The sequence below is a fragment of the Limulus polyphemus genome, unplaced genomic scaffold (genome assembly GCF_000517525.1).
Source record: "Limulus polyphemus unplaced genomic scaffold, Limulus_polyphemus-2.1.2 Scaffold71, whole genome shotgun sequence".
NCBI classification, from domain to species: domain Eukaryota; kingdom Metazoa; phylum Arthropoda; class Merostomata; order Xiphosura; family Limulidae; genus Limulus; species Limulus polyphemus.
In genome coordinates, this window is record NW_013665681.1 from 315,590 (window position 1) to 328,465 (window position 12,876).

At 30.7% G+C, this 12,876-nt stretch overlaps 1 protein-coding gene across 7 annotated transcripts in view; it reads left to right on the top strand.

Annotated features, from left to right (window-relative positions):
• Nucleotides 1–12,876, top strand: part of LOC106465876 (nuclear pore complex protein Nup98-Nup96-like) — an 87,742-nt gene that overhangs the window by 67,763 nt on the left and 7,103 nt on the right. For all 7 annotated transcript variants that reach the window (XM_022394287.1, XM_022394310.1, XM_013926119.2 and 4 more), the window contains 6 exons: nucleotides 2,933–3,069; nucleotides 5,860–5,923; nucleotides 6,405–6,622; nucleotides 8,757–8,912; nucleotides 9,681–9,810; nucleotides 12,033–12,156. In XM_022394287.1, coding sequence (XP_022249995.1) covers nucleotides 2,933–3,069; nucleotides 5,860–5,923; nucleotides 6,405–6,622; nucleotides 8,757–8,912; nucleotides 9,681–9,810; nucleotides 12,033–12,156 — 829 coding nt within the window. The remainder of the gene's footprint in view (nucleotides 1–2,932; nucleotides 3,070–5,859; nucleotides 5,924–6,404; nucleotides 6,623–8,756; nucleotides 8,913–9,680; nucleotides 9,811–12,032; nucleotides 12,157–12,876) is intronic.

A 12,876-nucleotide genomic window follows, 5' to 3' on the forward strand; every position in this document is an offset into this window, starting at 1 on the left:
AATATTTTCAAAACTCCTGAAATTTCCACTAATGTGACGCACGTGACACATTTTCTCTTAGCGTGGTATCATCCCTATTTTATCTCCCCCCCCCCGAAAAGGTAAAAAATGAAGTGTAAATTACTGTATAAAATTGTTATTCCATAATTTTTATAGACTTCAATTTTGTTTGGTTACAAAGCTATCGAATAGAAAATCAGACTTCTCCTGCCACACCCACCTGTCACATCCATCCTCTCTTTCAGAATTCGTTGATAGTTCTCTCTAACATTTAATTATATATTATGTGTAACTAATAAAAAGTCAAGGTTTTCATCTATCAAATGATGTATAACATTATGTTAAATGTCATTTTCACTCAGAGTACCAGTATTGTTCCTATGGAAAAGTAAACGACTAGCTTGAATGAATTTGGAACGGCTCTTGTCACATAGTTAGAAAGCAAAAACAATTTTGATGTAAGGGAATTTGTCTACATTTTGCATGTTATTAGTCTATATTCTTTGGTGCAATATTTAATTAAATAAAAATTATTAAGTGCATTACCATCATTAGTATAAAAAGTTAGGGTTAACTCTCTTCAAAACCCAACAGCAAGAAAAAAAAAGATTGGTTAAGTATTTTATTTCTTGTTTATTCTTTATGTATAATTATAAAACCATTAAAATGTAAAAATATTGATCCTTTTTGGTTTGTTAAGATTAGATTATGTAAAATGATTAATAATAATAATATGATAAAAATTTCATAAGGCTCACACGTGAGCAGCTCGTGAGTAATGTAATTTGTTAGCGTAAAGTGAGCTGCACATTCCCTGAGTGACACGGTTCAAAGGGCAATAAAACTTGATTATAAATAGATGTATACTATTACAAACTTAGAGCTACTTTGGAATTTAGTTTTATGTTACAATGTGAAGTCATTCTAGAAAGAAAAAAAAAGGGTTAATTTACATTTCTTTCTCTTTTTTTTGTATGCCCAAATTGCCAAACCTTGTATAGTGTTACGGTAAGGAAAGTAACAGGTTTATTTCGATTTTTTTATGGTGGTTAAAAGCATAGTCGAATTGATCGATTCCATTTTGAGATAGGGTAGAGAAAATAACAGAAACTATAAAGTTTTACTGAAATTAAACGTTTGAAATGCATTTAGGAGGTTTTAGAGATTATACAAAGGAAATTTTTGAGATGAGGAAAAGTATTTTTAATTTTAACATTAAAATTACTTTGCACGCGGACTATTCAAAACAAATGCTTAATATATTCATGAACAAATCTTTATTTTATTTTATTAAAAATACTTCACTAAAAAATATGATTTTTTTGTATGTGAAAGACTTATAATATTAACTGAAAGACTGCCAAATTTTGTGAAGATATACACATTATATTGAAAACTAGAAGTATTAAATCTATAAAGACTTTAATCGAGTACAAAGAGGTCACGTGGTTGGTCAGATTGACCGAGTCTGTGTTGAGAGAGTTAACTTCTTCCAAATATATATATATGTTACTTTGAAAACAAGTGAAGTGAGTGCTGTGCATTTATCATTGAATTTATCAGCAACAAGTCACAGACATCTATTGTAGAAGAATCCTAAGCCCAACAACAACAGTATATATTTATACTATTAAGAAATACAAGTAAAAGCCTTTTATTTTGACAATTGGAAAGATTAGATTTTTTGACACATACCTCATGAAAAATTTTATTATTATTATTTATTTTACTTAATCTAACCTAAAAAGTTTCTAATTTTTACATTTTAGTTACATTTATAATAATAAATAAAGAACACACATGAAAAACAAATATAGTACCTACCTGGATCTTCTTTTTTCTTTTGCTGTCGATTAAGTTAACCCTGCCTTTTTATAAGAGTGGTGCTACTCTACTAAATAAATTTTTATTTAATTAAATATTGCATTAAAGAACACAGAATATTAACATGTAGAAAACAGACATTGTCCTAAAACTCACAATTTTTCTGGCTTTCTAACTATGGGACAAGAACCATTAATAACTCAGCTAAGCTTGTCAGTGTGTTTCCCATGGAAATGAAGTTTGTGCTGGAAGCGAAACAGACAATTATCTGTACAGAAAAAAATGTAATATAAGATGTCAATTGATAAAATATAATTTTGGCTTTCTGTTGGTTATAAATAATATGGTATTAAATGTAAGAGAGAACTATTGTCAATTTATGAAAGAGAGGATATGACAGGTGAGCAAATATCACAGTTCTCATACTTGGGGAAATTTAAATTTGGATTATTAGCTACATTGTAATGACAAGTTTATTTGTATACCATGATATTAAAGTACCTTAATTAAATTTTAAAAGTAATGTTGTGATGTGTACAAAAGGATGCCCATGGTGAGAGGGTTAATAAGATTAAACAATTATAATATTATGTGATTTGTGATTATATCTGGTTAGAATAATTCCTGGTCATGATATGATCATAAGATAAAGTACTCCCCCCCCCCCCCCCCCACGTTCAACATGGTTTGACTTGTCATGCTACTCTATTGCATTATGCTGAGTTTTGTTGCATTAGTGTAAAATACATTTTTTAAGAAAACTGAGGAATATTGTTTGATAATGATTCATTCTTTTAACTTGTTTGTATAATTTTAGTTTTAGATTTGTCTATGATGCAAGTGCTTTAATTAGTTTTGTTGAAAAGTTTTGTTTTTCACAGTACTGCTCCACTGTTTTCATTTTAAATGTTTTTAATACTTTTAATATGTGAGGTTTGCAATTAATTTAGCTGTTCATAATGTGCCTCCTTTCTTTATTATTATATCAATATCAGGAAATACCAGGAACAACTGTAATTCATTTACTATTAGAATCAGTATAACTTAAATACTCTTTGTTCTATTCTAATCATTAACTGGCATGTTTGTTTAACTGTATCTACTGTAGACCGATGCATTTATTAACTCTCGAAGACTCAAGATTTATGCCTTACTAGCTGGTGCCCTTGTTTGGCAATCATCAGAGGTTCAAGTGAACTGTTGTGAGGAACTGAATTGGAGGAGAGCATTAGCTGTACATCTGTGGTCAGTTACTAGAATTTTTCTTACTGAAATAAAGATGTGCTAAAAGTATAGGTCTTTAATTTCTGGACCTGGTGCCAGTTTGTAACAATCCTTCAGCAAATATGTGGTTGAAACTTATTAAATTTTAAATTTACACTTAGTGAACTGTTAAATCATATTAATTGTTATTCTAAAGTGCTGATGTCATTGTGTTTATGTTCTTGCTTATATATATTAAAAATAAGCATATGCATTAGGTGTTCAAAGCTTTCCTACGAAACACACACACACATGCACACATACAAATTGATTATGTACAGTAGAAGAAAAAGCTACATGAGATACTCCTGCCTAAATATCTCCATTAATCTTGGATATTTCAGTAAAGTTGAACATTAACAAACCTTGTCACTTGCAGGAATTTACCAAAATATTACCTTTGGTGTTTAGTTGTGCCGTTCATCCCATATTGTTTTGAAACTTACATCAATGACGCCTTAAGTATAATATGTTTTTCATGGTTTCAAAGAAAAAATATATATATGTCATTAAAAGTAATATAGATAGCATTTAATTTATTAAGGTTATTTCTGTACTCCTTGAATAAATTATATACAGCTGTTTTAGAAATACTTCAGTATGTGCAATATAAACCTTAACAATCTTGAAATGTTAAACAAAATTATAAGAATTTTTAAGTATTGCAGTTGACCAACTTTCCAGTGGTGTAAATTGTTCTATTATAAATTGTAGTTGATAGTTAATGATCTTACCGTTCATTTATTTAATGTACAGAGATTGAGTACATATATTGAAACAAAATTGGAGTCCCACAACATCATTATTGTTCATGTCACCACATATGTTTATGCTCTGTCTAATGACTGTGAATATCCCTGAAGTATACATTGCAAAAGACTCCATCATAAGGCTGTCAAGTCCAAAGTACATTGCTTTTATTTGATTGCTTTTCACAATCCATCTAGTGTTCAAAGCAGATGGTTTCCAGCATCCATTTCAACAGTCTAATTTTGCTGAAATCCATAGGTGCTGTATTTGGGTACTTTATAGGTGTGTATTCATATGAAATAACATGAATACTCATTTCATTATCCAGCTTCTTAATGTATGCATTGTTTGGATGAATGGTGTAACTGGAAGTCTAATCTTGGAGAACGCTTATCCCGCTGGCTGTTGTATATTGTTACCTGGGGCACATCAACAACTTTTGCTACTTGAACCTTTTGTTTTGGGATTCTCATCTGTCACAAGGGACTGCTCTTTGATTTCCATGGGTGGGATACAACTTATTTCAGGTCTGTTACTGGATGGTCCAAGTCTCCAAGTTGATTCATATTCCTTTGTTTTCAAATGCCATGAATTCAAAGGGATAGCCCCTGTCATGATATAAAAGACTGTTTGGTTTAACTATTAGTGATTAATTTATTTTTGTGAGCGAATATTTTATTATTGTTTAGTTTTTGTTATAATAAGAGTTAAAAGCAGACGATTGTAGGAAGTTGTGTTTATAAGTCATTGATGTTGAAACTATCAAACATCGCATGCAATACATTAATGTTGAGAATATAGAAGGTGGACAGATGATTAAGTGATAAAGATATAAATAGCACGAGATGAGTGGGAAGCAGCAAATGGATAATAACAGAAGAAAGTAAAGTTACAAAAGGAAAAGTTTGGTAGGAAGTTAACTACTGTAGAAGTGATGGGCTTAGTGATTAACATAGGCCTACCATTTCATATGTTAGAATAAGACTAACAGTAGAAACAGAGATAAGAAAAGTAATTTAATCTGTCAAAGCGTGGTTCTTAAGTAACTGAATCAGGCTGAATGCACTTTGACAAAAGGAACAGAGTATCTTCAGAAGAAAGAAGATCAAATGATTATTGTAACTTGTGCCACAATTGTAAGTGAATCACACAAAATACTAGTGCGATAATGATAGAGAAGATAGTTCAGCTTGTCACCTGAAATTCTAAACTAATGGAATAGGCCTAAGTAGACTTTTGACAAGGAGAGAATTACATATGTAGTGTTTATGATATGCCTATAATATCTATAGTGTGAAGACTTTGTTATACATACTTTTAACTTGTTCTGAGTGTGTGTGTGTGTATGTATATATATTATCTGATAACAAGTGAAATGCATGCTGTTTATTTTTTGTTGAATATATTGCTAACAAGTCACAGACGCCTACTGTAGAAGAATCCTAACCCCCAAAACAATACACTATGTATATTTATACTATTAAAATGTATAAGAAAAATCCTTTTTATTTTGACAGTTGCGAAGATCAGATTTTTAAATTCTGACAACCCCTCTTGGAAATACCAAATACCTGATCTAAATACATCTTTACAATCTAAGTGTATGAAGGTTTTGTGCTGAAGAAGACTGTTAAATTCTCTTCTTCAAAGCAATCAATTTTTGGTGGGATTGGACAACCTAAGAAATCCAAAGCAATATTAAAGCATAGTTTGAAATGTGCTGTTTCACCACACATTTATATCAGTTGTGATGCTCCTTGATTTTCCGATTTGCTTATTCAGTGTCATGTTAATATAATGTACTCAATCTTCTGTGATAGATATTAAACTAATCATTGGTATTTCAGTGTTTTTGAACATTCAAAGAGACTTATTAAATGTCACATTAATTCAAAAAATTTAAAAAGTGTTACATAGTTGAGTTTTTGGGTATTGACTGTGAGATAGATGCACATAGATATTTATGGTGTATAATGGGGAGCAGTGAGTTTGAGTATCAATGTGAAATTTAATCTCCTTTAGGTATCATTGTTCTCCTGAAGCTGGTGTAGCCCAGGCTGTAGCAGATTATGACAAAGCCTTTCAGGTACTTTGTATTACTGCTTTCAGTTTTGCTTTGTGTTCACTTCCATATTTCTTTGTCAGTTTTATGTTTTTATATGATATTAAAATATATAATTTCTTCCTTTTCTTTAATTATGGTTAATAGTTCTGTGGAATACAAACTTAAATATTCCATTTCTGATTATAAAAAACATTTGCTCTTGATTTCCTTGAAAGTCAAGGAAAACAACTAAAGAAATATTGAAAAAAACAATTACCCAAGTACTTGTAGACAACATATTTCCTTCTGATTATTGTCTCATTTGTCACATAAAATTGTATAAACTGTTTTATTTTGTTAGCAGATAGCTAGAATTTTTCTCTGCCACAAAACTAGTATGCAGTATAAACAAGTAGGGTGTGGAACTTCTCACCTGAACTTCAAGAGCATGTGTTAATGATAAATACAAGTTTCTTAAAGAACAAGTCTGTGTATTATATCCACTCTTGTTAAACTTGTGTAGGGGGAGAGTAATAATGAAAAATATGCTAAGCCACCGTTCCCTCCATACATCGAGAATAACATTTCACAACTCTGGGACATCATGAAACCTGAAGAAACATATCAGTTGTATGATACCTGTTACCATTTGCTGAAGTTGTATTGTGATAGATCTCATCGGCTAGACCAGTTACTGTCTCCCACGACATCGGTCTCTTCCCACTTGGATTACAGACTTAGGTCAGTGAATTGCTTGTTTCAGTCATAGTTAGGTGATGAGATGTTTATTTTTTACTGTAATTTACTTTGATGTAGAAAAATCTGTTATTCATTATAAAGCTCAATTTTGATTTGCCTTTGAAATATATTTCCTAATTCTCTTGTTGTTTTCCAGGTTTGGGTTGGGCTTTGACTAATCTGTTCAATTTTAGATGCCTTTTACACACCTGAAAGTAATTTTCTGTGTCAAATGTGTAGTTTCGTCCAGTATGAGTTTTATAAAACTTGAAACATTACCTAATTTGACATTATGAAGTAACAAAATGTAAAATAGAGTATATAAAAAAAAATGAAAAATAATTGTTAGTTTTATACACATACACAAACACGTACCAGCAGTGTTTTATGATAACACCATTATTTTAATAAGTCTTATGTGCACCTTCAGTATGAGAATAATCAATTTAACACTTAAAAGTATTGAAGCTATTATAATCATGCTAACATAATGAATCAGTCATGTAGCACTAAAGATATATAAATCACTTAAAAACAGATTGTTATATTTCCATCTAACCAGCAAAATTATTCTCTGCATTACCATTTTAGTTGTAAACATCTGTTTTTAGCTGTTACTATTTCAGTGTGTGTCTTGGTTAGGTAACTTCAAAATCAACATCACTGTTTTTGAAATATAGTTTTTTTTTCAAATTGTAGAAACAGGAAAGCAAAGCTGGTCTAGGTAGCCAGGTATGATGCTGTAGCGTACACGAATATGATAGTTGTCGGTTAGAAATAGAGTAATACATTTTTGTGAAAGTCAGCAGATGTAGCAGGAAAATGATGTTATTTTTAAGTTTAAAAGAAGCAGTCTTTTCAGAATTGCATGATGGTTGTTAAAAATAAAAATTATTATGGTCTTAGTCCTTGCAGTGACATATTTGTTCCTTTTCTGTATCTGATTTGTGTTAATGGATTCTGTATACCTACCATGACTTTAATGATACAAATGAGTGAGACAGTCAAACAGTTGTAAATATTTGGACCTTGAACTCCATTTAGTTAGAGCAGTTCCTCTTGCAACAATAAAAGAATGTAAAAAATGCTTATTGGTAGTGCAAAGTGTAGCCACTATCTTGAAGTCGCCACTTTAGTTTATTAGGTTTGACACGTTTATGAGATAAATCTAAGTTTGTTTATTAAACAGTATTATAACAGATTAGACTAATAATGAGAATTTCACTGATACAGGTTTTGTATGTAATGGGGTCTTTTATGTGACTCAGTCAAAATTTAGTTTTGAGTAAATTGTGATACTTGAGTTGGTAATGAATTTTAAGGCTAATAGAATCCTATAATATTGGCTCTCTTTATCTTCACTTAGTTATTTTCAAAGCCTGTGTTTTTAGGTAAGAAATTTCTGAAAGATTGTTGAATAGTTTTTCATAAAGTCTCTTCTCCTAGCATAGTAAATATTTTATTTTTCTTGTGTTCAAGGATTTCAGAGAGCAGTTGCTAAGAAACACCTTATTTAGATGTATGAAACTATTTTATGTATATATATATATATATATGTGTGTGTGTGTGTACACTTATGGTCTAGTTGTAATTCTTTTTGGAGCTCATGTTGTCATAACGTTTTTTCTTTGTTTTGTGTTATGTATTTTTATCAGCAGGAATTCCTCATTGTACATGCTCTTTTTCAAGGTTTCTGATCTTGAAATTGACAGTTTTACTAACTATTCCAGCTGGAGGATAACAACAGTATTTATTATTAAAAAAAATAACTCTTACAGCTGCATCTATGAATTTTGAATATTATCATAGTGTTTATAAAAAATAATTTAGAAACTTTTACAATGTTCATGGTATAGCTTGAAATGTAGTCCTCATTTGGTCATCATGTGATAATTATTATCCAATAAAAACGGATATGCTCCATATTACATCTCGTGTGATTAACTGGTTGGAAAGTTGAAAAAATGTATGTAAAAGCTATACGAAGATGTACATGTATATAGCATTTTTTAAAGGTTTTTGTTTGATTCAATATTATGAGAGAATAATTATATAGAAGACAACTTAATTCAGATTTGCTTTATTTGTGGAGAATGTTGACAGTTTTTCATATTGTATGCTATTTTATTTTTTGCAGCTGGTTACTTTTTGCTGTTCTTCAGGCTTTAGGATACACACACTTGCCATCACATGCCACTGCTGCCCTGCACTGTAATTTTGCTGCACAACTGGAATCTATGGGGATGTGGGAGTGGGCAGCTTTTGCACTTCTTCATATTTCCCATTCTGCGAGGTAAGTGTTCTTACAACTTTGTTAAATGATTTTCATAAACAACAATCAAAATGTGTTGCTATTGTATTATAAGTGAAACTGTATTACTGAAAATCTTCAGATGTAATCCTAGCTGATTCATTTTATGCTGACATATGATTTTTGGAACGTTATTCTTTTCAAACTTAGTTTTGTAAAGAGTATAAACTGTTTAAATATTTAGATGTATTGCTTTAGACTTTTGTCCAAATTTTGATTGTATTATGATTATATATGAATTGTTATTTAATGAAATATTTGCTCTTTCCACCATTGACATTATTTAAAATAAATGTTTTTATTCAGTGAGTAGTGAACACAAAGCTGGCTTTACAGTTAGACATATGAGTAGCACTATAATAATTTTCTTGATTGTTTCGATAGTTAAAGCCAATAAATAAGTTTCTGTAATGCCATCCAAGCATAGCTGTTTGCCATCTGACGTAAGCTTTTTGATAAGTGAGCTTCAAATTAAGTTTGATACTTCATGATTAACCATAGCTGTTTGTACCTGCAATAAATGTAAGTTATGATACTTTTAATGTTATATAACAATGATTCTGTAAAACTTTAAAATGCTTGGTGTTTTCTAACAAAATTGAGACAAAACTCTTATTTGTAGTTCTGTGTGATTTAGTACTTTGAAAGACTGAAACTTAAAAAATGGTTTTGTGATTTTTGAAATACAAGTGGAAGAAACAGACTTACTGAAGATTACAGTATTTTAATCATAACTTCCACTACCTACAGGAGACAGGCTTGTGTGAAGGACTTGCTGATGAAACATGTTTCTCTGGATCAAGATTCTGAAAATGAAGATAGGGAGATGTTCCTACACACAAAGCTGAAAATTCCAAAGGAATGGATCTATGAGGCAAAGGTATGAACTTTTCAAAATGTTGTTAGTGTACTAGAAATTATCTGTATGATAATAAGATAAATTTACCTTCGTATCAATTAAAAAAACTACAAGAATACTGGGATGTTGGTTATTGTAATTGATAAAAACGGTTAAGATAGAAGGCTTAAACCAGGTAATATAGATATTGAGTAAAAGATTCAATAATGATACCTATAAAAGTTCATTTGTTTTAGCAGAAATTAAACTAATAACAATGCCAAGTTTTAAAAGAAATTTATATAAAATCATAAAAATTCTGAATTTAAAGAAACCATAACAATTCACAAGCATTCTTACTTTCTTGTTGGCTTTGATATCTTGCTCAAAAGCATAAATTCAACAGATGGAACTTTTAAAGTTTTTATTACTAAAACTAAAATTTTGTGTATGAACATATGAATTGCTAGAAATACATGAGTTGGATAGTATCAGACTTTGATACATACAAGAGTGTAATTGTTCAGCAGTTTTATATTTAACATTTTTCCACCCATCACTCTAATATGCATTACTTTCCTGAATCAATGATCCTCAGTTTGCCTCTTGTTGATGTTTGGCTGATTATTTTATTGAATTTTGTAATTTATTCACACCAGAATTCAGTTAGCAAGATGGTAATTATTTTTTTCGATGCATAGACAGTGTATGGATAAGTCAGGAGTATTGTATGCTTTACTCTGATATGCATTACTTTCTCAGATTCATGATCCGTGGACAGAATGGGTTGAAAATGTTGTTTTGATCAGTTGACATAATTCCCAAGTGAATGCATACATGTTTTGAAAATCCCTGGTAATCTAAGTAGCTGATATTTCATCAGCACTAAGGAGGTTGCAGTGAGAAAGAAGAGATGTATTAAGTAAAGATTTTTCTCTGACTAAACTGCCATCATATTTTATAACTTAGTGCTTCTTGTAGGTTTGGTACCTCTGTTTCTGAATTGCATCAGATGATTATAACAGTAAATAGATTATTTCTAATTTATTATCAACTGAAGGATTAGAAAACTTTTTTTTTTTTCATGCATTGTGTTTCAACAAAGCCTAGGAAGATTAGTGTTAAATATAATATTGTAATTTGAAACATTTGTGTTGACTAACTGTTACTGAAACATTTCTGTCAGTTTGAAATTTTTTTATTACATGTTTGGATATTAAAGACAATGTACAAAGTATAAAGCTGGGTAAATTTTTGAGTGTTAAGTGTTATTAGTGAGTTAAGATTTTCTTTGATATGATCTCAGAAAAAGCCATGTAGATGTTTTTCTAAGTAATAATTATTTCGCCAATGACAAAGTTTACCGGTGTTTGTTGCTAACCAAATGGACAATTCCATAAGTTATGTAAGTTATTTCACTTTGTTATTTAGTTAGTTGGATGGTTGCTAAGGCTTGTCCTGATTTTTTCATTCTACTGTGATTTACTGTTTTGGGTTGGGTTTGGTTTAGTGGTTAGTGCACCAGACTGCTTATTATAAGATGTAAGTAGCTGAACTTGGTCTGAACTTCAGGTTTTGGGGCACGACAGTCCATCCTGTAACTGAATTATGAGCACCTGTGTAATAGGTGTCAGGTGCTGCTGATTGTTTGCTTTCCTCTTCTTGTTAACACTTTTAGATATTAGGGATGGCAGTGCCTGAATCTTGGAGGCCCTGACTTGTCTGTTTATCCCATGTGAGGCATAAAATGTTATTCGGTTTGGAAATACACATACTGACCTACTTTTCAATTGAACACAATGAATGTGTTATATAATGTTTTCATATCAGTGTGTAACAGTATGCACGTCCATTATTATGGTTGTATAAACATTTGTTTTGACTGTAAAACTGGTTGAGATGTAGATTTAATGTGTAGCTTGTCTTTTATTTACAATATATGATTTTACATTAACTTGTCTAATATGAAAAGTAATGTTTACACTATTTTAAGTCTCAATTTAGGTGATACAAAATAATGTACGAATCATTTCACATCTAACGAGTAAAGGAGTTGTATCAGTATTTGGAAATCATGTATAAATTGTTAGTTATTCATAATTGTGAGACAGTTTTTTTCAGTATTTAAAAGTTTGTCATAATTATTGAATGTTTTTGTCTCATATGTTTATAAATTACACAAATACCTAAGGTTATTAAACTGAGTTTTGTAAGTTATTCCAAAAGACACACAAGTTTCATAATCTCTGTTTTGATATATACAGGCAGTGAAGTCCCGTGCCCTGGGAAATCCTCAGAATGAAGCTTGGTATCTAATGATGGCTGGTGAGTGGAGCAGGAGTCATGACATTGTTATCAGTCAACTTGCTGCAGATGCTATTATTAATGGTAAGAAAACATTGCTTTAATTTGGAACTATTGGTGATGATCTCTGGGGTGTAAACATTATTGTGCTGAAAGGAAAAAGTTCATAAATTAATACTGATGTTATTCTTTTACAGTGTTGTGTGTGGATGTTTAAAGTATTGGATTTGCTTTCTGTTGATACCTGAATGTACTCCTCTGGAACCAAGCTTTATTTGTTGGATTAGCTTTCTGTTGATACCTGAATGTACTCCTCTGGAACCAAGCTTTATTTGTTGCATTAGCTTTCTGTTGATACCTGAATGTACTCCTCTGGAACCAAGCTTTATTTGTTGTATTAGCTTTTTATTAATTCTTTCAACACAGGCTCAGTCCCTGGGACTAACCTCATAACCATTTTGTGCTTGTTATAGTTTTCATGCTTTAACTTTTAAGTTAGTAAGCGAATGTTAATGAAACTTGGCAGATTATCAGTAAACGTTACGATGCTTTCATACGCAAAATATCAAAGCAGTGTTTTTCTCATGTCTATTTTTTCTTTTTTTGCATGTTGCCTATCTATCATTGCAAAGTAATATGCATTTTAAGATTAAAAATACTTTTATGCATCAGAAATTTTTGAAATTTCACATGCAAAATCTTTATAGTGTCGAGATAGTTATCAAACGTTTCTTAAGAAAAAAGTTTATATTTATCTGTTATTTTCAGTAATTAATCTCTGTATCGGTTCGGTAGATTGGACTG